The 25211-nt window shown below is 41.9% G+C and overlaps 5 protein-coding genes across 7 annotated transcripts; all 5 read left to right on the top strand.

Moving 5' to 3' along the window:
* The first annotated feature begins 584 nt into the window (after nucleotides 1–584).
* Nucleotides 585–1842, top strand: LOC116210484 (fasciclin-like arabinogalactan protein 12). Its single transcript, XM_031544360.1, has 2 exons — nucleotides 585–1072; nucleotides 1221–1842. Exons 1-2 carry the CDS (start codon nucleotides 695–697, stop codon nucleotides 1659–1661), a joined length of 819 nt encoding a protein of 272 aa, XP_031400220.1. The 5' UTR covers nucleotides 585–694; the 3' UTR covers nucleotides 1662–1842.
* Nucleotides 1843–3270: 1428 nt separating this feature from the next.
* On the top strand, nucleotides 3271–4544 carry LOC116210338 (fasciclin-like arabinogalactan protein 12). Its single transcript, XM_031544205.1, has 2 exons — nucleotides 3271–3766; nucleotides 3925–4544. Exons 1-2 carry the CDS (start codon nucleotides 3386–3388, stop codon nucleotides 4366–4368), a joined length of 825 nt encoding a protein of 274 aa, XP_031400065.1. The 5' UTR covers nucleotides 3271–3385; the 3' UTR covers nucleotides 4369–4544.
* A 4280-nt stretch (nucleotides 4545–8824) lies between these two features.
* Nucleotides 8825–15147, top strand: LOC116209838 (beta-galactosidase 8). Of its 2 annotated transcripts, XM_031543559.1 has the most exons (20): nucleotides 8825–9238; nucleotides 9340–9540; nucleotides 9739–9834; nucleotides 9992–10104; nucleotides 10239–10305; nucleotides 10402–10494; nucleotides 10566–10709; nucleotides 10792–10880; nucleotides 11020–11125; nucleotides 11307–11394; nucleotides 11498–11616; nucleotides 11712–11873; nucleotides 12029–12225; nucleotides 12334–12431; nucleotides 12611–12720; nucleotides 12837–12950; nucleotides 13052–13153; nucleotides 13307–13518; nucleotides 13833–14169; nucleotides 14264–15147. In XM_031543559.1, the coding sequence occupies exons 2-20, from the start codon at nucleotides 9364–9366 to the stop codon at nucleotides 14369–14371; spliced, it is 2532 nt and encodes an 843-aa protein (XP_031399419.1). In that variant the 5' UTR covers nucleotides 8825–9238; nucleotides 9340–9363; the 3' UTR covers nucleotides 14372–15147. The 2 variants fall into 2 exon arrangements, with proteins under 2 accessions (XP_031399419.1, XP_031399420.1); XM_031543560.1 differs by lacking the exons at nucleotides 8825–9238; nucleotides 9340–9540; nucleotides 9739–9834 and having other exon boundaries at nucleotides 10201–10305; nucleotides 14264–14713.
* Nucleotides 15148–15544: 397 nt separating this feature from the next.
* LOC116209839 (probable E3 ubiquitin-protein ligase LOG2) lies at nucleotides 15545–18636 on the top strand. 2 transcript variants are annotated; one of them, XM_031543563.1, is made up of 5 exons: nucleotides 15545–15903; nucleotides 16068–16105; nucleotides 16382–16861; nucleotides 17323–17824; nucleotides 18160–18636. In XM_031543563.1, the coding sequence occupies exons 3-5, from the start codon at nucleotides 16404–16406 to the stop codon at nucleotides 18310–18312; spliced, it is 1113 nt and encodes a 370-aa protein (XP_031399423.1). In that variant the 5' UTR covers nucleotides 15545–15903; nucleotides 16068–16105; nucleotides 16382–16403; the 3' UTR covers nucleotides 18313–18636. The 2 variants fall into 2 exon arrangements, with proteins under 2 accessions (XP_031399423.1, XP_031399421.1); XM_031543561.1 differs by lacking the exon at nucleotides 16068–16105 and having other exon boundaries at nucleotides 15693–15903.
* An 837-nt stretch (nucleotides 18637–19473) lies between these two features.
* On the top strand, nucleotides 19474–24620 carry LOC116211591 (zinc finger CCCH domain-containing protein 24). Its single transcript, XM_031546039.1, has 15 exons — nucleotides 19474–20030; nucleotides 20443–20535; nucleotides 20627–20869; nucleotides 21015–21087; nucleotides 21366–21498; nucleotides 21577–21730; nucleotides 21867–21950; nucleotides 22207–22329; nucleotides 22519–22692; nucleotides 22775–22909; nucleotides 23185–23280; nucleotides 23520–23631; nucleotides 23736–23860; nucleotides 23942–23985; nucleotides 24077–24620. The coding sequence occupies exons 1-15, from the start codon at nucleotides 19536–19538 to the stop codon at nucleotides 24321–24323; spliced, it is 2331 nt and encodes a 776-aa protein (XP_031401899.1). The 5' UTR covers nucleotides 19474–19535; the 3' UTR covers nucleotides 24324–24620.
* Nucleotides 24621–25211: the final 591 nt, after the last annotated feature.

The following is a 25211-nucleotide window of genomic DNA, read 5'->3' as shown; positions in this document are numbered from 1 at the left end:
CGCATCTTCGAAACAATGTGCACTTTATGTGCATAGAGCATTGCTTATCCTCACAGTAATTGTCGAGACTATCTACAAGTGTGATTCAATAACATTAGAAACTAAATTTTACTCCCGAGTGAAGATTATCCTTTACGGGACCGACAAACATATCAAAACACAAGTTCGGATATGAGTTGCTGATCGGCCCCTCGGGCCCAGAAAATGCAGCTGAGTTGTGAACTGGAAAGTTAATTACTAGTTGTAACCGCCGAAATTCTATTATATGAGAATTGTACTTGTGCAAATCCATAACTCAATTAATTGTATCACCTTTTCTCCTTAAAAAGTTAAAGTATGTCTAATTAAAAGGTCATGACATTGACATCTACTCCTCTGCAATCATATGATGGGATCTCTCTCCCTCCCCTTTTCATGCATTTGCATGAATCTCTCTATTATGTGCCAATGGCCATAACCACTCCTAAAGTTCATTACCCAAACTAAAACCTTAGTCTCTATCCGTCACCTAAAACTATCAATGTCTGAAAGTTCTGATGACTTTCCCAAACTCTCCCTCAAGCTCTCAGTATAAACAGGCATTCCATCCCCGTTTCCTTCACAACACAACCCAACACAACACACTTCAATTCATCACTCCAAAGGACCACAGCATCTCCACACTTCTCTAGTCCCTTAATTACGATATACCAATATGAATCGCTTTGTGAGTTTCTCTTTCTCATGCCTAGCGGCCCTTCTTCTCATTTCCTTCGCCGAGCCCTTATCAGCTCAGTCGGTCTCTGCTCCAGCACAAGCCCCGTACCAGTCGCCACCTATGCCCCCAGTGCAATCGCCACCACTATCCCCAGCAGCTGCCCCGGCACCATCCAGTGCCCTGACCATCAACTCAATTCTCCAAAAGTATGGGTACTTTACCGCCCTGCTCCGACTCCTGAAGATCACCGGCATGGACAATCAGATCAACTCTCAGATTAAGCATGGGAGCGGCCTGACCTTCTTTGCCCCGACAGACAACGCTTTCTCGAAACTCAAGTCTGGAACCCTGAACTCCTTCAACGATCAACAGCAGGTATTTTACCGAAAAACTTTCATTAGACGAATACAGAATACTAGCACGGCAGACATCCCTGGCTATTTTGTGAAGCTAGTGCATGGTGATCGTCATATTATGCTTGTTTTCGGGTGTTCATTATAATTTTCATGTTTTCTATCCACAGGTAGAGTTGATGCAGTTCCACGTGATCCCAACCTTCCTCCCCATGACCCAGTTCCAGACTGTGAGCAATCCACTCCTGACACTGGCAGACGGGGCCAACGACGGCAAGTTCCCATTAAACGTCTCCGTCACAGGCAACAGCACTATCAACCTGTCGACTGGGATCGATGCCGCCACTGTGGAGAACACACTCTACTTCAATGCCGGGAGGCAGCTGGTGGTGTACCAAGTGGACAGGGTCCTGCTTCCCAGGAAGATCTTCATGCCTAACCCCCCGCCACCAGCCGTTGCTCCCGCATTGGCCCCGGCGACTCCAAAGACAGTGGAGCAGCAGGAGCAGCCGATTACTGAATCAAAACCGAGCTCGGCCCCAATGGCTAGGCTTGGAGCTCAGGGTGTGGTGTGGGCCGGAGCTGCCGCCATTGCTTTGTTCTTTTCATGAAGAGAGGGATAGCTGATCGTGGACGTACTGTTTGTTTATGGAAGCGTCATTGATGCACCGGGTGTCATTAATTTTTCTATTATCATTATCATTATAATTAATTTTCATTATGAGAGTGTAATAGTATTGTCGGAATAAATAAATTACATGGTCCGTGATTTGGATTGAATTGACATTCAAATCTCCGCCCAATCAGCACAGCCCGTAATGTCCAATTTGAGGGCTTTTTATGCCTCTAGCCCAATAACGCCCCAATTAGCACGTCATGGAGCATTTAAAGGCCCATTTCAAGGAACCATTCATGGATGACGTGATGGACGATGGAACAATTATTACAGCTTATCACCTTTTAAGGTAAACTGCGGAGCAGAGACTCGAACTGCAAATCCAACTTGATGTGATAATATATCACAATGAAAAGTCCACTTATATCGTAATTCAGAAGGAAGCTCTCCCGGTTCACTGAAAATTCACTCATAGAGCACATATTGTTTTACGAAACCAATGTGCAGGAGGTGATAATACACTTATCAAAACATCAATCGTGAAATGAGTCATTAATTAGTGTAAAATTTTCACTGAATCTATAAGTGATTGGATCTTTCTCTAATTCAAAAGCTCGAGTTAATAGTTCGCAACATCAAATTTCTTATGAATCCATAAGTTGGAATTTGTGTGGCGTGATTCCAAGACACATAATCTGCTATGTTACGTTGTAAAATTTCACCAAATTTATAAGCAATTAGTCAATCTCCACACTCGGGGAGAGGAGGAGGAGAATCATCGACTATGGAGCAAGCTTTTCTCTTCCATGCCCAAACTTACAGATGCCCACGAGTTCAACACTTGGATCCAACTCAAAAGCTTGATGCTGCATTTGGTTTCAAAATAAGATTTTTAAATCAAATTTTGATTTTGAAAAAGAGTGGTATAAATAGTTATATATATGCTCATCATTTAACTTTGTATGAGTTATTTTGTTTTGTTGTGAAAAAAAAAAGTGGTATAAATGGGACTCACATTTTGACTTTATATGAGTTATTTTGTTTTGTTGTGAGTAGAATTAAGTTAAAGTGTGATTTGAAAATCACACTTTGAAACCAAACAATCCATGAATTATTAAGTTATGATATTTATTTTTGTTTTGAAATTCATGGGTTTCGTTAGATCATTTTTTCCATGGGACAACGACTCTCCGACCTCTGCAGCCTGAGTGCAAAATGCAGCTGACACTTAATTATCTGTGTTATGAACTGGGAAGTTGGTAGCTGTACTTGTAACTGATGCCCAAACTCTATTATGAGAACTATCAAATTGTACCTCTGCAAATCTATCTCCATTAATTAATTTCATCGCTTTCCCCTTAAAAAGTTAACAAATTTCGTCTAATTAAAAGGTGAGAACTCTGATATTATGATGGGATGTCCCTCCCTCTCAACCTTTTCATGCAATGAATCTCCCTATCATGGGGTAATAATGGCCATAACCACCCCAAAGTTCATCTGCCAAACTAAAAAGGCTTTAATCTCTGTCACCTAAAAAATTTCATTGTCTCAAAATCGTAATGAATTTCCCAAACCCTCCCTCGAGCTCTCAAAATAAATAGGCATCCCATCTTCCCTTTCCCCACACCACAACACGAACACGACACACTTCAGTTAATCACTTCAAAGCACGAACGCCTCCTCACTTCTCCAGTCCAGTCTCTTATTAGAACAACCAAGATGAATCATTTTGTGAGTTTCTCTCTCTCTGCAGGCTTAGTAGCCCTTCTTCTCATCTCCTTCACCAAGCCCTTATCGGCTCAGTCGGTCTCGGCTCCAGCACAGGCCCCGTACCAGTCACCACCAATGCCCCCAGTGCAGTCGCCGCCGCTGTCCCCGGCGATTGCCCCAGCACCATCTAGTGGCCCTACCATCAACTCGATTCTCCAAAAGTATGGTTACTTCACTGCCTTGCTCCGGCTCCTGAAGATCACCGGCATGGACAATCAGATCAATTCCCAGATTAAGCATGGCAGCGGCCTGACCTTCTTCGCCCCGACGGACAACGCTTTCTCGAAGCTCAAGTCTGGAACCCTGAACTCCTTCAACGATCAACAGCAGGTGCATATAATTGTGTTGAATACTTTCATAAGACAGACTGCTAATACGACGTTCGACGTGCCTAGCGCTATTGTGTCACTAGACTACCGCATGGTTGTCACATTATGCTAGCTTGTTTTTGGGTGATCATTTATAACTGACTTGTTTTTGATCGATAGGTTGAGTTGATGCAGTTCCACGTGATCCCGACCTTCCTCCCCATGTCCCAGTTCCAGACTGTGAGCAACCCGCTCTTGACGCTCGCAGATGGGGCCAACGACGGCAAGTTCCCGTTGAATGTCTCCATGTCCGGCAACAGCACTATTAACCTGTCGACCGGGATTGACAGCGCCACCGTGGAGAGCACCCTCTACTTTGATGCCAGGAGGCAATTGGTAGTGTACCAAGTAGACAGGGTCCTCCTTCCCAGGAAGATCTTCATGCCTAACCCTCCGCCACCAGCTGTCGCTCCCACATTGGCCCCGGCAACTACTCCAAAGACAGTGGAGCAGCAGGAGCAGCCTGTTCCTGAATCAAAACCGAGTTCGGCCCCAACGGTAAGGATCGGAGCTCAGGGCGTGGTGTGGGCTGGAGCCGCCCTCATTGCTTTGTTCTCTTCATGAAGAGAGGGATAGCTGACCGTGGACGTACGGTTTATGGAAGCGTCTTTATGCACTGGTTTGATCATTTTTTTCCTATTATTATTATTATTATTATTACTTTCGTATGAGAGAGTGATTGTGTAATAATATTGTCCGAATAAATAATATTACATAGTCCGTGATGTCGATTGAATTGATTTTTGACGATATGAGGGCCCGTCAGTAGCCCAATGTGAGGGCGGCCTTTTAGGACTTGAGCCCAATAACGGCCCAATTGATAAAGATCATCAACAAGGATATTCGAACAGTTCAGGCAATTAACGGCCCAATCAGCGCAGCCATGGATGACGGAACATTAACAGCCCACCAAATTTTCGTCTGCTTCATTTCGTCTCGGCTCTGTTTCGGCCATATCAAAGTTTGATTCCTTATGATCATCGATCAAGAATGATAATTTCTTAACCGATTATTGAACAATTGAACTGATGGCTACTTCACCTCTCATGACTCTAATTGATCACACGTAAGCGAGATCAAATTCGAATGCGATGATTGCTAAAAATTATCTATAACGCAACACGTGCGGTAAAAATATTATGAAGAGATAATGCCCGGAATCAATGATTGAGTTGCGGTGGACATATCGAGCAGATGTCACGAGAATGGATATTAAGAGGAGAGCATCGAGGAATATAAGTTGGTAAGTGGTTCCGCCAAATCCAATCAATCAATGGAGCAAATTAGGTGTCGTCCGGGTAGTCACATAATATAGTGCTGAGTGACTATGTCCACATACATATAACTATATCCTTGTGCGCGCGCGTGTGTGTGTGTATATATATATATAACAAAAGGACCACAACACTGTCGTGCTATTTTTACTTACTCCACCGACCGAATCCAATAATTTCCATCATCGAAAGCTTTCCGAAAATTGAGGCATTAAAGTCTACAAATGTATGCGACCAATTAGCTTTTGATCGTTAAATCTCTCTCTCTCCATCTTTTTCAAATCCCGTTTACACTTGGGGCAACTTTGCGAAAGATTTCCGGCATAATCTTACATGACTCCGATAAAATCTGGATCAATTCATTGAAAACTCTCTTGCACACTCGGCAGTGTAGCAACATGTACATATAACTCTACTGCATCAAGCAAAAGAGAGAGAATAAATATGTAGTTTCCTAAGTTACAACAACTAAAATAGGCTAATTAATATACATATGATGCATGTGCCACTAATCTCGGGTCAAATCTCCCGTAATAGACTCTTTGATGAATCAACCATACAATAGAGTGAAATCGTCGCGATTATTCATACATGACTGATTCTCGTTGATTACGTATTGCATTTACTCATGGCGCGTCGAATTAATACGTCCTTCCCTGAAAAATGAACTCGAAAGACCGGACTTATACAATGCGCTAGAGAGATGTTAAAGTCGTCGCATGCAAAATCAGTAACCGAAGAAGAAAAAGTCGCGTGAAATCATGCGTGCGCGATGATTAATCACAAAAGGGCTCGAAGTGAACAAATCATGCACTAAACCTGAATTGCATGATTGTCCTAATCGATCACTCTGCCCCACGCCTTAGGTGCCACCCATCTATCTAATTCTATCTCCTCCAGGTCTCACCCCATGTGAATGATCGACCTTCTCCCTCTGAATTAATAGTGCCTGTTTTCTATGCCCTGCTTATTAATTGCAATCTAGTATAGAATTTCGTTCTGCCTTAGCCGAAAGCTAACAGCACTATACGAGAATTCAAAAGTTCAACATACACGAATCAACAATAAAATTAAAAATCAGTTCTCTCAACCTTAAAACTATCAGAAGCTGTACATTGATTATGTATTATATCTTGTTCTATTGTTCGAGCAAAAATAAAAAATATATATGTATATATTGTTCTATTGATGATATATATGTGCGGGGATTCTATGGTGCAATCAATTAAAACAGTTACACCGTACAATCAAGTAAATTACCAAAAAATTTAAGTAAAACTCTTTACAAATTTATGTAAATGACTTTAAAATTTGTATAAATTGCCTTGAAATTTTCATAATTTACTTTGAAATAAGTGTATTTACTTGATTTGTTTGTAATTTACTAGACACTTAAATGATTCACTATCAATTAAAATAATTTATTTTTTTTGGGGTATAAAGCCCAATTGAGCCCCGACTAGTTCAGCCAAACCGAGTCGACCCACTAAGGAGTACAACTCTTCCATCGTGAATTTTCTGCATTCATAACTACTCGAACCCGAGACCTTGCTTAAGCGGAACAAGTGTCGAACCGCTTGAACTAACCAACATTAGTAAAAGTAATTTATTTTGATTTTAAAGTAATTTACTTCGATTGTATTGGTTGCACCATAGACCTTCCCTATATGTGTGTCTGTCAAAGAGGTTACTAGGAGTAACTGAAAGAACTTTCTACGCGCTTTACCCGAGCTAATAACTAATCGCCTTGTTGTCTATTATTTGGACTCTGTTTGGTATATGGGAATACAATGGAAAGGAACGAAGAGAAAACAGATGAACTTTGCATAGTGAAAATAATTATATCGAGAGAGAAATAGTGATATATCTAGGATGAATTAGAGAATATGAATGATTGTATTTATCTCAATAAACTTATTTTAATATATTATTCTATATATTATATTTTTAAATATATTAAGTTAAAAGAAAAATATATGATTAGTATAAAACTGATCAATAGAATTGATGTGATGAACATTTCTTTAGTTTTTTTAAAAGAGTGATCATTTTCATCAAATTGAAGAAAAAAATGCATTTTATATTTACTTAGAAAAAAAAAAGAAGGAAAAACGCATTTTCTAACTCATAAAAGTGTCAATACAAAAGCAAATGGAGTGAAAGGATTGAATTTGGATCTCCATTCTACTCTATTTCATTCAAGACTCGTGTGCCAAAAGAGACCTATGAATTAATCGATTCCGATCGACCAATCTGCGGAGAGGACCTAACCCAATCTGAAGTTCAAGTCCTCGTCCTAGTTATTGATTTAGATGAAATTGAGCACATCCGGATCCGGTTAGATCCAACTAAGCACCTATCATAGTTCTTGATATATATAAAGATAAAATAAAAAAAGAACTTGGTGCAAGGGACACCGGACATGCATTTCTCAATAGACCTCTGCTTGATGCACGACACGTTGACTGTGACATTTGTCGTGGACCTCATCATCAGGACCACTTTCATTTCCTACCAGAGAAAATCTATTCTATTCACAGTCGCCTGTTATTTTTACAGTAGAACTTTTTTTTGTCACTTTTCCATCCTTGATTGTTGTTTTGTCTTATTAATGACTTCTATCGTCTGGGTTAACTTGATCTTTGTGCTATTTGATGAGTGATCTGATCTGCAATGTGAAACTGATCTATATAAGTCAAAATCGTATTACTCACAGTAGGTGGATTACTTGACGTTGGATAATAATTTCAAAAGGAAAGAGTTTGATTCCCATACAGGATGAGGTTTTGGAGCCGTGACCCACAGATTTATATTATTTATGCAGTGTTCCATTTTATTCCTTTGTTACTATGCTTTTGCGTTTCGGCTCGGCTCTGGTCATGATCATTAGTCATGGTCTTTCAAGAGAAGGTCTCAGTTTAAATTGGATAATACCATGTTAGATGATTCGTCGGACCCTCAGTATTCGATAACCAAAGACGTAATTCACTGAAATTTTTTGGCTTATTAGTTATCACATTCGTAAACTTATTTGTCGGTGCAACCGATTCCGTAGGTAACAATAATAATGTACAATAAGTCCCTTTCATGGGCTTCTTCTTTTTTCTTTTTCTGGGGTTGCAGGCCTCGTAAGGTTTATTTTTATATTGAGGGAAAAAATGAAAAAAAAAAAAAAAAAACTTCACGAGATGGAATTCTATTACTATAATTCAATGGGGGGGTTAAAATTGGAGAAAGAGTGACAGTACAGGAAATGCATTTGATGATGCGGCAGCGGGACAGTGAGACAGAGACAAAATACAATACATTGATACATAGCTCATCACTTCACGGGGGATGTCAGATTCCATTCATTCATTTCAGGACCGAAAGAAGTTGGATGGCATTCAATTCCATGCTCATCATTCATTCACCCATCCATATCAATCAGCAATTCCCAATATCTATATGTAATCCAAAAGCCTATCTACATGCCCAGCATTTTATGTTCAATTAGAAACTCCATCCAATTTAATATAATATGTGTCTGATGTGATGTTTTATGTCAAGGTACACTAAGACGTTGTTACAATGAACTCAGCTCGGTCTTGACACGTGTTTTGTGCAATATGATTGCCCCGCCGGGTAAAATCTGGTATTTGAAACTTTGCACACATGTCATGAATCTAGCGGGGGATCCAACAATGGTTGTTAAGGTCGCGTTGCACGTTATTTTCACTTCTCTCAGCTTCAATATTCACCGGCAGCAGTGGTAGTGGCAGTAGTACCATTGTTTTTTTCTTTTCATCATCGTTTTTAGTGATGATCATTCACTGGAAAGGAAAACAGAGCAAGCGGTGAAATAGAACAATCATGGCACCTTGAAAAGTTCATATATCCATTCATCCCCATTCACCACTCGCAGAAAGAAGAAGAAGACGAAGAAGAAGAAGAAGAAGAAGAAGAGGACGAGGAAGAAGGGCAAAGGGTGCAGTGTGGTTCCGGAAAAGCTTGGCGAATGCCGTGTCGTTTACTGGCTCCGGCCTCCATATTCTTGCAGGAAGCGGGGAAGCAATAACAAACTCAACCGGAAAAGCAAACCAACTGTTTGAAGCCATTAATATAATATCCATAGCTTGAAGAAAGTCTCTGTGCGGCATCAACAAGGAATCCTCCAACAGGTTCTCCTCTGCTTCTGTATATAATAAGCATACGCCACTGGAGAGAGAGAGAGAGAGGAGGCTTTTGAGATTCTCTTTCTTCGTTATTGTGCGTTCCTCAGTTTCTAAGGAAGAGGGAATTGGCAATGAGAGAGAGGAAGAAGGAGGCGTACCGTTCACTGCTGTTGCTGTTGCTGCTGGGGAGTCTCGTCGCACCGTCATTCTGCGCTAATGTCACGTACGACCATAGGGCCCTCGTCGTCGGTGGAAAGCGCCGGGTGCTCATCTCCGGCTCCATCCACTATCCCCGCAGCACTCCCGAGGTGAAGTCCCCTGTCTACCTCTTTCTGTACATGAAAAAAGATTCTGATTTTCATGCATTCGTACGTACATGGTATTCTCCGCTACGTGTGCGTGTATGTAGAAAATGAATCAAGTTCCGTGCTTTCACGAGCTGCTCCGATTTGTTTGATGAACAAGCACATGGTTAACACTCTTCCCTGCTCTCATGGTATGTGCAGATGTGGCCGGACTTGATACAGAAATCCAAGGATGGAGGACTAGATGTGATTGAGACATACGTCTTCTGGAACATACACGAGCCAGTCCGAAACCAGGTGTTGCACTTGTTCCCTTATTTCCATTCTCTGTATGCCATTTGGCTGGTTAGAGAAATTGGAAAATGGAGAATTTGGAAATGACTAAGCGCAATTTGCCAAGCTTAATCATGTGTATGGTTCTGATGCTGAAGTGATGAAAATTATGATTTTGCAGTATGATTTTGAAGGGAGTAAAGATTTGGTGAAGTTTGTGAAGCTAGTGGCTGAGGCGGGTCTGTTGGTTCATTTACGTATCGGTCCTTACGTATGTGCAGAATGGAACTACGGGTAATGAGAGAAAAGACTACTTACTTCATCAGTTAGTTCAGTTCAACATCAACTAAATGACTTCCAGATTAAGCTGCTTGAACTTTAATTGGTTAGTGCGCTGTGAACTTTCGACCATTTTGATGTCAGAGCAGTGGTTTCCCCCTGTGGCTGCATTTTATACCTGGAATCGAGTTTCGGACAAATAATGAACCATTCAAGGTTCTTCCCTTTGCTCTGCTGCACTCATGTATGAGTTTTTCCATTCGATTCATGGTGTTTCTTTACCAATTCATTAAAATCAACATCTCTGTCCAGACTGAAATGCAGCGATTTACGGCCAAGATTGTTGATATGATGAAGCAGGAGAATCTCTATGCCTCCCAAGGAGGGCCAATCATACTATCTCAGGCACGATAACTCACTCTCTGAGTTGTATACACATTAAAAAGATATTAAATGTTAATTATCGTTTTTCATAGATTGAGAATGAATACGGGAACATTGATTCGAGTTATGGCGCTGGAGCTAAGCCCTACATTAACTGGGCAGCTTCTATGGCTGTATCTCTGGATACAGGGGTCCCCTGGGTGATGTGCCAACAAGCAGATGCTCCTGATCCAATAGTGAGCCTCATCTCTCATTTTCCTAGTTACGGTGTACACTAAATATTGAGGTCATATGTTTTGCCAAATTTTCCTCCTGCAGATTAATACTTGCAACGGGTTTTACTGCGACCAATTTACCCCGAATTCGAATGCGAAGCCCAAAATGTGGACCGAGAACTGGAGTGGATGGTACGGTTGTCTTACGTTTCTATTCCCATCTCAAGGAAAGATTGTAGTTTGGAGAAGATCCAATGCAATTAGTTGAAAGAGAATTTATTGGGAACTCACTCTTTCCATTCATTCCGTGTTTGTCTGTTTTAACCACCAGGTTCCTTTCCTTTGGGGGGTCTGTTCCCTACCGCCCAGTTGAGGACCTCGCCTTCGCTGTGGCTCGGTTTTTCCAACGTGGAGGAACTTTTCAAAACTATTACATGGTAAGGCAAACACAAAGGAATCGTTTTTCACAGATTAAGACAGAAGAGATACAATTTGGAGAGTGGCCAATGCTCAGAAATGATATTCGAAGTACCTAAGTTGGGAGTTTATTAATCATATATTAGAGCACGTTGAGGAATAACAAAAATGTCATATTTCCTTTTCGACTTATCTGAACAGTATCATGGCGGAACCAACTTTGGTCGGACAAGTGGTGGACCTTTTATAGCTACAAGTTATGACTACGACGCCCCGATTGATGAGTATGGTATGCTTGTGATGTTACCTTCTACTGCCTTCATTCTACGCGAGCAGGGCATTTGAGAGGCAGGTATCTCTCGGCAATGAATTCATCCTGGTATGTAATGCAGGGATTATCAGACAACCTAAGTGGGGCCACCTAAAAGATGTGCACAAGGCAATTAAGCTCTGTGAAGAAGCGCTTATAGCCACCGATCCAGCGATTTCCTCTCTTGGTCCTAACTTGGAGGTTAGACTACTCTCGCATGGTTTCCACAAACATCCCTTCCTTTAGTGTTGTGCGAGGCAACAGAGTTTTTATCTGACGGAGTTGCTTTTTGCCAGGCAGCTGTTTATAAAACCAGTTCGGGACTATGTGCTGCCTTTCTTGCCAATATAGGCACCCAGGATGCAACTGTTAACTTCAATGGCAACTCATATCATATGCCCGGTTGGTCCGTTAGCATATTACCAGATTGCAAAAGTGCTGTTCTGAATACTGCAAAGGTTTGCTTCCTGAGCTCCTTCCTAACAGGCATATTTTATGTATAATTATCATCCCATCATTAAGTCAAGATGAATGGTTATATTTGGGAATGATTCATTGTTTTGCCCACTTTGTTTGATGGATATTCCATGGTTGAATCAACTGTCAACTGCAGATTAATTCTATGGCTGTGATCCCAAACTTTGTTCGTCAACCTCTGCAAGTTGATTCCTCCGATGCAGTTGGCTCTGGTTGGAGCTGGATCAATGAGCCAATAGGGATTTCGAAAGACGATGCACTTGTGAGACCAGGATTGCTCGAGCAAATAAATACTACTGCTGATAAGAGTGATTACTTGTGGTATTCGTTAAGGTAGCTAATCCACCATTCTTCTTCTTCTGCGTCAGGATTCAATTTTCGACCAGTATACCTGTTTATGAGGTACAACACTTGATCTATTGTGCTGGTTGGTTGTGGCAGTCTTGAAGTTGAAGGTGGGTCCAGTGGATCTCAGGATGCTCTTCACGTGGAATCGCTGGGCCACGGTCTTCATGCTTTTGTGAATAAGAAGCTTGCAGGTGATTATCATAATGAAAAGTCGAGGTCTAAGGCTGATGCAAGTGTTTCCGGTATCGATAGTCGTAGTTATCCTAGATTTATTCTGTTTCCTGATGCTAATGGTTCATACTTGAGGTAATATTAGGCTTGAATATCAACTCAAATCACTGATCATTAATAATCCATCAAACCTTGGCAGGGAGTAAAGCGGGAAGCTCCAGTAATGCTAAGGTTGCAGTTGACATCCCGATCTCGCTCATACCCGGAAAGAACACATTTGATCTCCTGAGTTTGACTGTGGGACTTCAGGTTTGGCCTACATAATTACTAATAGCAGTCACTATAGGGTACAACCTTTTATTTTCTCCCCACCTTTGAATTGTTAGTAGCAGAGAATTTAATGGCGAGTTTACGTTTGTTTTCAGAACTATGGAGCATTTTTTGACAAAACTGGTGCAGGGATCACTGGACCAGTAAAGCTGAAGCGCTCAGCAAACGGAACCACCATTGATCTTTCTTCTCAGCGGTGGACTTATCAGGTAATTCCTTGATATTCAACAAGCCTTCGGGTTCTGTTGATGAAGCTCCTGAGGATCTCCAATCTATCACTTTCCCTTTGTTTTCTACATTGCAACTGCAGATCGGACTGAAAGGTGAAGACTCGGGCCTGTCGAGTGGAAGTTCTTCCCAGTGGACAACACAACCAAGTCTGCCAAAGAAGCAACCCTTGACCTGGTACAAGGTAAATCCTGGTTCTCGAAAACATAGGTGGAATTTTTAGCCTAAATGACTCGTTCTTCTATCCTTGCACGGATAAACCAATTAGGGGATCTGATACATATATAGTAGCACTTTGCATCTTAACATACTAACCCAAGAGTACTTTACGTTCCAGACTACTTTTAGTGCTCCTGCGGGAAGTGACCCTGTTGCCCTTGATTTTACGGGAATGGGGAAGGGCGAAGCATGGGTGAATGGGCAGAGCATTGGAAGATATTGGCCTACTAATATCTCCCCCAACAGTGGCTGCACCGATTCTTGCAATTACAGAGGAGCCTATAACTCCGACAAATGCCGTAAGAATTGTGGAAAGCCTTCGCAGCAGCTGTAAGTAAACATCTACCCTAGTGAACGTAACTACAGAAAGTTTCTTGCATTTTTTCCTTAGAATGTTTTGTTCTATCCTGTTAAATGATGATTATAGTAAGATGCCTCCATCCGGCAGCTTAAGCTTTTAGAGCAACAGGCAAAGATCTTTTGAAATCATCTCTCTTCCGAAGTAAAGTTCCACTTTTTGGGTTTGATGGACCGCGCCTGAGGATTATTCATAAATAAAATCGGGCTTACCTTGTCTTAGTCTGACGGCATGAACTTTTAGAGTAGTCTATGAGTTCTCATTCACTGGTGTTTCATATGCTTAGGTACCACATTCCACGTTCATGGCTTAAACCGAGCGGCAACATTCTTGTATTGTTTGAGGAAATTGGAGGGGATCCGACAAAGATATCTTTCGCCACAAGGCAGGTTGGAACTTTATGCTCCCATGTCAGCGAGTCTCATCCATTACCAGTAGACATGTGGGATTCAGATTCAAAGACGGGAAAAGGATCGGGACCTATCCTATTCCTTGAATGCCCGAGCTCCGATCAAGTAATTTCTTCGATCAAATTTGCGAGCTTTGGGACTCCCCATGGGACCTGTGGAGGCTTCAGCCACGGAAAGTGCAGCAGCAGCAAAGCTCTTTCCACTTTACAGAAGGTGCGCTTCGAGCGAGCACATTCTGTTCTGTTATCTCCTCTTTATATAGTGAACATCTTGGCGCTTCCTTCTGATGAAAGCGTTAATTTTGCAGGCGTGTGTGGGATCGAGGAGTTGTAGCATCGGAGTTTCAATAGGGACATTTGGTGACCCGTGTAAAGGAGTGACAAAAAGCCTAGCAGTTGAAGCTTCCTGTGCATAATAACACGATGATATATAAATAAATATATATATATATTATTATAAAAGAGAAGTGGTCTCAACGGCTCCATTTCCTTCTCATAAATTTGGGAAATAGCTCAAAAATAAGTGCTGTACTCAACCAGTCAGAGTCAATAGGTTTCTACTCTGACAACTGATTTGGTTTAATGTAACCTTAACAGAAGGAATATATATAGCAAAAGATTCACAGTGCATCATCCTTACTCGCAAGAGAAAATATAGATTGAAACTAGCTTTGTCCAGAGACAAATTTATCTTGTTTTTTAATTCATGCTGCGTGAAATTTTACTCTTTAATGATCGGCCCGACTTTAACTGGATTAGTCGATGTCTATTGAGTTTTGAAATATCAGAGTGCACATCGAAAATGTCTAATTTGAGTTTTGTAGTTCTTGACAGTTGAAATGGAGCAAATATTGTGCAGAGCCCAGTTCATAATCAGCCTGCTGCACGCACGGCAGGCCCAGATAGCCCAGTTTAACTGATCAAGGTGGGCCACCGAGTTCATGGGTTTGACGACCAGCTCGTGAACTGAGTTCGAGCAGATTCCTTCCAAGACCAGCTGGAAACAGCCAATCCATTCTCGATTCTTCTTTTATAGCCGAATGAGCCAGCAAAGCATTGCAAGTAGCAGCCAAGGGGAGCCGTGACCCGTGAGTTCACGCACGGCTTTAATAACCACCGCTTCAGGAAGTCCAAGTCGATAACCCTCTCGGTCCAGACCATCATCCATTTCGACCAGAAAAAAAAAAAAAGGGAAACTAGCTATGTCCCAGCGTACCATTTCGGAGTAAATGACAGGCCACTCTGATGCTCGGGACAGCGATCACGGCAGCCAGGTCACGCGAGTGGGGAGCTTGGTTACGCTACGGTAGCAAAGATGAGCGAAATATCTCGACTTTTTTAGAACAAGTCCGAGTCAAATAGCAATGGTTCGAAGCACTTTTTTTTTATTTTTACACTATTTCGAAAAGTAAAACCCAACGATTCGACCGTATGGATATGTAAAATACGGGATTTCCAACCCTGGCAGGAAACAGATGAACTTCGTACACGTACAGGGTGGAGGAGGAGGAGGAGGTGGAGGGTCCCACCCTCCCTCCCTTTCTAACCTCTCTGTGGAGGAAAAAAGGGGCGGGGGAGGAGGGAGTTCGGTTACGGTGGGTGGCTGGGAAAAGGGAAGAGCTTTCGCGCATTATCTTCATCGTCAAATCATCAATTATTATTATTATTACTACTACTTATCACCCCAACATTAATTAATCACTCAATCAAAATAAAATACAACAAAATATTTTCTTTCCCAAAAAAAGAAAAAAAAAATCTTTTTTCATCCGAACCAAAAATTAAAAATTTAAATCATCAGAAAGAAAAAGAAAGCACCCCACTATCTTCCCGGAGATTATTATTCCCAATTCCATTCGATTCCGTTGCCTTCCGTTCATTGAACTTTACCTCTAAGCCTTTCTGTTCATGGGTTTGAGGACGGGCGAGGCGAGGTATCAGCTCCGAGGTGGGGTTCTTGATTTTCCCCTTCTGTGCCTTGCTTTCCTTTTCTTGTTCTTTCCTTTTTCTCGTTCTTTCCTGTTTATGGGTTTGTGCGATTTATGTATATAATTTCATGCTTTTCTTTGATTATTATGTCGGGTCGAACGTCTTATCTGTTCCTGTGTACAGGGAAAAATCCGATTCTTTTTGGGTGTCGAATTAAGCATGTGAGTGCTCTGTTTCGTTCTCGCATGATGATGTCTTCGTTTCGTTTGTTTTGGTGCCTTGCTTAATAAATTCCGGAGGTTTGGTTCCGTGAGGGGCATGAAGCTTCTTCCGTTGGAGCTGTCTCATCATCGGCCATCGTTGTTCGATACTTCTTTTGTGTTTCTGGGTTTTCCATTCTCGCTACATGAAAATAGTGAGCTTATGCGAATCTGTGGAATGATTTGGTGTAACATGTATGTGAGGAATGAAGCTGCTATTTGATTGCTTTCTTGCAGCATAGAGAAGTGAAGCAAAATAATGGGAAACTCGGGTAGCAATGGGGTGGGGCGTCGAAGGCGGCGGAGCCACCCTGCTCTGCCGCCTCCCCAATCGCCGCCCCCTCCCCCACCGCCACCGCCACAGCCCGAGATGACTGGGAATCGCTACGTCTTCGCAGCGGCAACTCCATACCCATCCCAATACCCTAATCCGAACCCACCACCTCCTTATTACCAACAATACCCGGGCTATTATTCGCCACGACCACCGCCTCCTGTGCCAGGCCCTTACGGGCAGCCGTATGGAAACTGGGTCAGCGGGCAGTACCCATATATGCCTGCCCCAGCCGCAGTCACACCATATGTTGAGCATCAGAAGGCAGTTACTATTAGGAATGATGTAAACATCAAGAAGGAGAGCCTGAGGATTGAGCCTGATGAAGATGGACCCGGGAAGTTCCTCGTGGCCTTCACTTTTGATGCCACAGCGCCTGGCAGGTAATGTTGTTTACTTTTGGTCGCCATTGGAGAATTTGATGACCATAATGTATTGAGGCTGGTTATAATTTCGGGAGCTGGAAATTCGATGTTCAGTTTGCATATTGAGTTGTCAAGTTGATTGGCTGCTCATTAGAATGAGAAATTAGTTATAATCAAGTAGTTAGTATTGGTTCAAGTTGCCTGTTCAATATATTCGTCTACAGGAATGTCATGCTTGTTTTTCTTTTCTTCTTCTGGTTTATGAGAGATTCAAATCTGCTTTTGATTTTTGCTGAAGTCTGGGACTCCTCAGGTTATGGATTTTGAGAAGGTTTCTTTTCTACTATCATTAATGAAATGCTTGGAAGTTTTGTCTCTCTTATTAGTCTTGATATGCATCATAACTATTTCACTTTGTTCATATTTGGTCTTCTGTACTAAATTCTCCTCTCTCTCCCCCCCCCCCCCCCATATAACAGCATCACGGTCATCTTCTTTGCCAAAGAGACAGAAGACTGCAACTTGATAGCAACAAGAGAGGACCTTCTCAAAACTGTAACAATTTCCTTTGAGCAAGGCCTTGGCCAGAAGTTCAGGCAACCCTCTGGGACAGGTATTGACGCCTCAACATTGGATGAGATGGGATCGGTGAAAGGCGATGGGGAGACTGAAATCTACCCTCTTGTGGTGAAGGCGGAGGCTTGCCCATCGGCTAGTAATAGCAATGAAGAGGAGTCTGATAGAAACCCAGGTAGGAATTCCCAGATAACCCAGGTGGTGATTGAGAAGGTGAAGGGTGAATACAAGGCGAGGGTGGTGAAGCAGATCCTGTGGGTGAATGGGATGAGGTACGAGCTTCAGGAGATTTATGGGATTGGCAACACGGTTGATGGGGATTATGATGAGAACGATTCAGGGAAGGAATGCGTCATCTGCCTGTCGGAGCCTCGAGATACGACGGTCCTCCCTTGCAGACACATGGTACATATCTCTCTCTCTCTTTTCGTGGAAGCTCCCTGCTGGGCGCAACCTAAAATGTTTCTTTCAGACTGCAGCAGTCACTACTTTTTATTGTTGTGGGTGCCATAACCGTTAGTTATAGGTGACTTAGAACATGCTATGATAGTGATTAACACAGTCTGAGGGTATATCGTCTAGAATGGATCTTGGTTGGGACTTTCCCTATGTTGCTTCAGGAATTGAGGTTACTATGAACTTGAAAAAAAAAAAAAAAAAAAAACTCTCCTTGCTTCTGAAAACGAGCAGATACCATTCGCCTTTGGCTTATTAAGCTTCTTGTCGGTTTTGCAATGCAGTGCATGTGCAGTGGGTGTGCTAAGGTCCTGAGGTTTCAGACAAACAGATGCCCTATTTGCAGACAACCAGTGGAACGGCTCCTCGAGATTAAAGTGAATGACGGGAGCGAAGGCTCCGAACAATCAGCATCAGTTCCCATTGAAACCTCATAATCCTTCTCCATATCATATTTACAGTCCTTTTCTTTTCTTTTTTCCTCTTTTTCCTTCTTTTTTTGGCTTTGTTTTCGATGTTTTCCCGAATAACCATTCATTGAGATTTTTAGCAAATTTTTGGCAACCTTGCTATGGTTGCTGTGACAAGAAAAGCTCAATCTCGATGTAGTGAGAATAATTCCACCTGTAATGTACTGCTTGAGGTGATTCACTCATGGAAGTTCTATTCTCAGCTTATTTTTATCAGAAGACTGCTGATATGGTGGGGAAACAGAATACCATGTTGCGTGATATAAAATCATGTGCATGCACCTTATGGGATATCATCTTATCATTTGCTTATCTTGTTTTCTGCTAACATTTCGGTATGCATCATTAGGTGATGTCTTATGCCAATTTTCGGTACTGAAGAAGCGTGAATAATGCAGCGCAGTGAAATTAACTTCAGTTTCAAATACGGTTCAACCTTGAGCCTTGGCCCCGCGTTACACTCATTAAAACTACAATTTCGACCTCCATCGCTTCCTTTCTTTTACCATTTTCACCCAAAAAAGGAACTAAATATGAACCTAAAAAAGAATATATATCGGTAATTTTACGTCACATGATATAAAGAAGCATTAATTAGCTTGCCACAAACGAGAAGCATTAATTAGATTGTCTCATTTTGTCACAAATGAGAGAATCAGTGTTAATCAGTTGAATAATTATTCTTAAATTGTAACAAACAAGAAAAAATAAGTAAAATTGGTGCACATTCTTTATTCCTTTAAAAAATTGTAGCAATTTTATTTATTTTTTTCACAGCATTATTGTGAAATGAGATCATTTAAAAATGTTCTTAATTATCGGGTCATACAAATATTTGAGATAATTACGACGAAATGACTAAAGACTAAAAGAGGTGGCTAAAATGTTGAAGATTCAGATTGAGAGAGAGGAAAAAAAGGAAAACGAACAGGAAAAAAAGGATTACTAGGATGGGCTGTATCCTGTATCATGGGCCATACCTATGGCAATTCTGGTCCAATGGACCTGATCCAATTTCCCTTTGTGCCTTCTGGGCCTGGGCCTGAGACCAACATCATTTCTCGGTGCGGAGTACGGATATTGGCACGGGTCAAAGTTGACCGAACCAATTAGCCTCAAATCAGCCGCGAAGCCGAAGGCTAGTCGCGCTAATTCTAAAACCCTGAACCGAAGTGCACTACAGAGCTCCAATGGCGGCATCTCCTAGCGACGGTTACCCCACGGCCGACGCCGGAATGGATGGCCAGGATTCCTCCGCTCAAAGAGACTCTACGTGCGAACCGCCCATTCCCCAGCCTTCGAGCGACGAAGCTGTTTCAGGGGAGAAACGGAAGAGGGAGGACGGCGGGGACGTGGATCCTTCTGTCAATCCACTGTGGAAGACCAGCCTCTGCTCCTACTTCAGGCGGAGCGGAGGTTCCTGCAGTCACGGAAGCTCGTGCAGGTACGCCCATGGCGAGGAGGAGCTCCGGCAACGGCCTGACGGTTCGTGGGATCCGACTTCTGAGAGGCGGAAGGAGGCTAGCTCTGGTAAGAAGAGGGAGGTTGGCGTTGACGATGAAGATGAGGACGAAGACGACGACGATGAGGAGGACCGTGATGGTGGCATCACCCCAAAGAAATGCGTATTCAATCTGCCGGGCTGTTGGACTGGCGAAATGTTCAGGAAGTTCCTCGATGAAAAGGTAACAAAAATCCAATCCAGACAGCTGTTTGGCGTGAAAAATTCAATTTTCTCGTACTTTAATTATGAATAATGGATGAAGTTCCGATTTTCATTCGAGCTGGAGGGCGCACTGCTCCAAATCGTTTGTGTTTAATTGTGAACGTTGAAATATGTCATCATAGCTTGTCTGAAATGGATGTTTCTATAGAAGAGAATAATCATTGAACTTCTTAGTTTTGCGGGCTTGCTGGCTCCAGTCTGCATTGCTTGAACTGAGGAATTTTACTATATTTATTTATAAGTTTGTCTAGTTTTTACTGATTCCTTTCAGACTTTTCATAGCCGAGTCTATGCCATGCTTTACGACATATGTTCTTCATGCTCATAATGACGATCATAGCGTGTGTGTAACGGGTTATTTCTCTGGTCAGGGAATCGCGTACAAATCTGCAAAGAAAAGGAAAAACATCCATGTAGGTTTCCTTAAATTTGAAAACAAAGAGCAACTGGAACATGCAGTGCAGGTATTCCCTTTCTTTATTCTGGATCAAAATAATCGCTTGGTTATGTTGTCTCATTTTTCCTCAATTTAAAGCTTAACGCTCATTGCGGCAGGAACTGGATGGAAAACCGGTTGGCAGCTGTAATATGGAGGTTGCAGATGTTGGACATGGAATGTCCATGAAGAAACTGAAGCGAGAGGGTGAAACTTCTGCCCCGGGTGCCAATGGCGATGCCTCCGCACTTGGTTTCCAGGCAAAAAGTGCTCGGGATGCTGTCACTCCATATGCCGAGTTCCCTTACAGTGACCAGCTGCAGTTTAAGAAGAACGCTCTAGAAAAAATCTTAAAAAAACTTGTCAGTCATACTCTCCATGTTTACTTTCATAATTTAGTCCACATACTACAGTGTCCATCATGCTGATCACTTATTTTATTTAACAACCACAACCACACTACCGTAGCATCTCCGGGACCCTGAAAACTTAACTTCATCTTTGCAGACTCGGAATGCACGCAAGGTTTGTCCTCCTGGTGTTTTACTTCCACAATGGATTATGAAATCTAATGAAATAGGTGATGATCTATCTTCTCTAGAACTTTAAAAGTTCAGCAGGAAATGTCTGCTGGTACGAATAATCTATGCAATTATTAAGGTCCTTCAAATTTTCAGGCGTACTTGGATATCATAATGAAACAGAAGACCTCTATTTTTTTTTTTGGGCTGAAAACACAGAAGACCTAAATAAACAAATTAGTAGGGCACAGTGAGAAATGTGAAAACCTTGGGGGTCATGCTTGTACATAACAATAATTCCAAATTGCCATTTCATTTTCCTTTTCAACCCTTGCAGGTGGCCTTGCCTGCAAGTTGGAGCGTGTAGTAGCATCCCCGCTTGAGAATGGTTATCGGAACAAGTGTGAGTTTACCATTGGACTGTCTCTTGATGGCAAGCCCACCATAGGTTTCACACTTGGATCCTTCAAGTAATTTGCTTTTACCAGGTCTTCTATTGTTATGTAAATCGTTTTTTAAATGTAAGCTGATAGTTGGGATTTTCTCAGGGATGGAGTGACAGCAGTCGCTGAACCAGTAGACTGTCCAAATGTGTCCAGCATCGCAGTGAAGTATGCCTCTATCTTTCAGGAGTTTCTCCAACAATCAAGCTTACCAGTTTGGTGTAGACATAAGAATTCTGGGTTTTGGCGCCAGTTTACGGTATATGTTTTATTTCAATTTGAATATTGCTGCCTGTGCTTATTTGGTTATGATGGACGTTTTTGATGAACTAATGGCTTGTTCCCTGATATATGGACTAAACCGTCATCCATTATTCTGGGATTGTTCCTATAAGGTACGGGAAGGAAGGAGACCGCAGAATGCTCCTGATGTTGATAATGTTCACCCTGAGATTGGGGAGGTCATGCTAATCGTACAGGTTCTTATATTTTAACTGCCAAATTTTTTCTTTTTTTCCCAAATGAGAATCTAAATTATCGGCATTTCCATCACATTTTTAATTCTAATCATATAATAGAAATCAAATTTATCTTTTATCTGAGGCAATGGCAATGAGGGTCGGAGGAAGTTCATTTGTGTGATACGGGAGACTTAAGCTGATAAGGTTCACCGATGACCAACTTTTTTCATCACTATGTTATGCTAATTTTCCCTCTCATGATTACATAAAATAGGTTTGCTCATTGGGCCACGACAATGCTGTCATTGCTAGTGAATTTGAGAGGATGGCCCGGGCATTTTCTTCGGGAGCGGCAGGGAGTTCTCCTGTGCTGCCTCTGACGCATGTGGTTATTCAGGTCAGAGACAAGGATTTGGCTCATTAATTCACTCTTGAAGCAAACTCAGTACTCTTCCTAAGGGTTTTGTCTCCATGCTCATGAGATTCACTAGCGAGATGATTCAAATCAATGATGTGATCACTCATCTTGCTTAATACTCGTGTGGTAATCAGAGGAAGCTGATACATGTAAAGGCACAATATGCAGGAACACCAAGGAATATCTAACGTGGCACCAAGCGATTCTTCATTGAGGTCAATTCCCATACAAAAACCCGATGGTGGACCTGTGACTGAACCATTCAATGAAACTGAGGAACCAAGAATTCATGACTATATAAACAATCTTAAATTTTCTATTTCACCTACAGCGTTTTTTCAGGTAAGGCCTCCAGATCATTGTAATGCTTCTAGCAGAACAAGTGCGGTTAGTGGTTAAGTTTTTTCCCCTTGTTTGTTCGCAGGTTAATACCCTTGCCGCGGAGAAGCTATATGCTCTCGCTGGTGATTGGGCTGGTCTTGATGCCGATACCTTGCTGTTTGATGTATGCTGCGGGACTGGGACTATTGGGTTGACTTTAGCGCACCGTGTTGGTATGGTAATATTCTGCACATGATATAAGGTCTCTCTGGTTGCAAGCATGGTATTTTCAAAATATAATTTAGGATTTACATAGGAAAGTAAAGAGACCATGCGTACTCACAAAGCAGAAAACTTGCCTGTCCAATATTCCCCTCTTTAACTTTATTGATTATTGTCACGGTGAAGATCTTTACTGATGGATACTGTAATATACCCTGGCAATTCCTGTATGAACTGATAGTAGAATGTTCTCTTTCAGCTGCTGCTAATACTTTTTTTATGTGATCCCAGGTGGTGGGCATTGAAATGAATGCTTCAGCTGTTTCAGATGCTCATCGGAATGCAGAAATTAATGGCATAAATAACTGTAGATTTATCTGCGGAAAGGTGAGATTTGTATTTTGTTCCGTTTATACTTTATTATTTGTATGTCTGGTATTGCCAAATCATTTTCAATTGGTTTTTTTTCCTCTCTTGTTGCTGGTCAAGAGTAGACTGAACTCCTTGCATCTACTTTGCTGTGCTTGTATTCTCATTGGCCTAGTTCTTTAAGTTGTTATTAATTTTTCACGGGCTGATAATGGGAAGTTCCAATATGTTCTACTAAATGATACATATTGTAACAGGCAGAGGATGTCATGGGATCTCTGCTGAAGGAATACCTTGATGTGCCTCAGAAACAGGATGAGCCTTCAGCTGAAAGCAGTGATAAAGAACTTACTTCCATTGAAAAGAAAGGTCTTTCTGAGCATAAGATGCTAGACCCAAAAGGTTCTCAAGCCATGATTTTTTTCCCTTCATAAACTAAATTGATAAGGATGATTTTCTATCCAATTCATCAGGTTCTGAGGAGCAGGAATCAGGAAATCAGGAGAATCCCAGTTCAGAAGCAGAAGGCGCTTCATGTCGGCAATTTAAAAATGTGGTAGCCATTGTTGATCCTCCACGGGGTGGACTTCATCCTACTGTAAGTACTTTTTTCCTTACTGCTGAACAGAATATGTTAGGCATTTTAATTTTCTGTTATTTTGTCAATTTGGATTTTTAGGTCATCAAAGCCTTGAGAACTCATTCACGCCTAAGGAAACTCGTGTAAGTTCTACAAAACGAATCACCACAAATGTTCAGTTGTTCCTTTAAACAACATCAAACCTTAAACACTCAGTCCGTCACTTTTCTGCAGGTACATATCATGTAATCCCGACACCTTAACAGCGAACTCTATTGAGCTCTGCTCGAACTGTCCCGAGAAGGAGGAGAAGGGGAAGAAAGACAACAGGAATTGGAGAAACATGAGTAGTGCCGGTCTCGCCCGCCGGAGGGTGAAGTCAATGCCCAAATCAGAGCCCTTCCGACCTGTTAAAGCTATGGGCTTCGACCTCTTCCCGCATACTATTCACTGTGAAATGGTAATGCTTATGGAGAGATGATCTCTTCAAGATGAGCAAGCATGAGTATTTGGCATCAGTTTAAACCTCACTGTAGGAGCGTCAGCCTTCAAGTATGAGAGAGGGGGAGCTTATGAATCAGCATTGCCCGTATGAAATTTCGGAATCCATTATAGAGTATTAGCAGCACTATCTGCAATTCTGACGGATTTTTTGCCTTATCTTCTCGATTCTTTCGATAACTATGTATCGCTATCATTTTCTAATCTCTGTATTCTGTATAATCTTGTTTAATAAATTGAAATTTGAAGTTTAATCCCAAGTCTCTCTCTCTCTTCATTGGTGGTGTTGAATGAGATAAACAGAAGCTGCACTAACTCAAGTGGATGTCTAAGCTAAGGAGGCACCCAGCACTACTTGTACTGGCATCATGTGTAAAAGGGACTTGCTCGATACCTATAAGATCTCTCTGTCTCATTCGAGTATGGAAGAATCATAACCACCCAGGAGATTTCTTAGGGCACCGTGATTGGGAGGTACTACTCCTTTCAATCCTCGCGACTCACGAGCAGCTTGTAACTTTGTCCCCCATTACTGCCCAGGTAATAGCTATTATTGATTGCCCAATGAGACTATTTCATGCCTGATGTCAAATTGCTTTCTGGATCGGAGGAGGTGGGTAATGTTTGGTTTAGATTTGACTGCTAAATATTTTGGCAGAAATTACAGTGAAACTGGTAATGGTGATTTTCCCTTCCATTTCCTACTAATATAAGTAAATAATTACCAAAAAAAAAAAGAGGTGGGTGGGGTGGGGGGGGAGGCAACGGGTATGTCTGTTCCGATTTGTAAGGTTTTAAAGTTTAAACAGCAGCCTGCCTGACTGAGCTATGAAGAAAGTCCGACTTCTTCTTCTTCTTCTTCTTCTTC

Source organism: Punica granatum, chromosome 6, assembly GCF_007655135.1.
Source record: "Punica granatum isolate Tunisia-2019 chromosome 6, ASM765513v2, whole genome shotgun sequence".
NCBI lineage: Eukaryota > Viridiplantae > Streptophyta > Magnoliopsida > Myrtales > Lythraceae > Punica > Punica granatum.
Note: the sequence above shows the minus strand (reverse complement) of the source record. Positions and strands in the feature narration are given on the sequence as shown.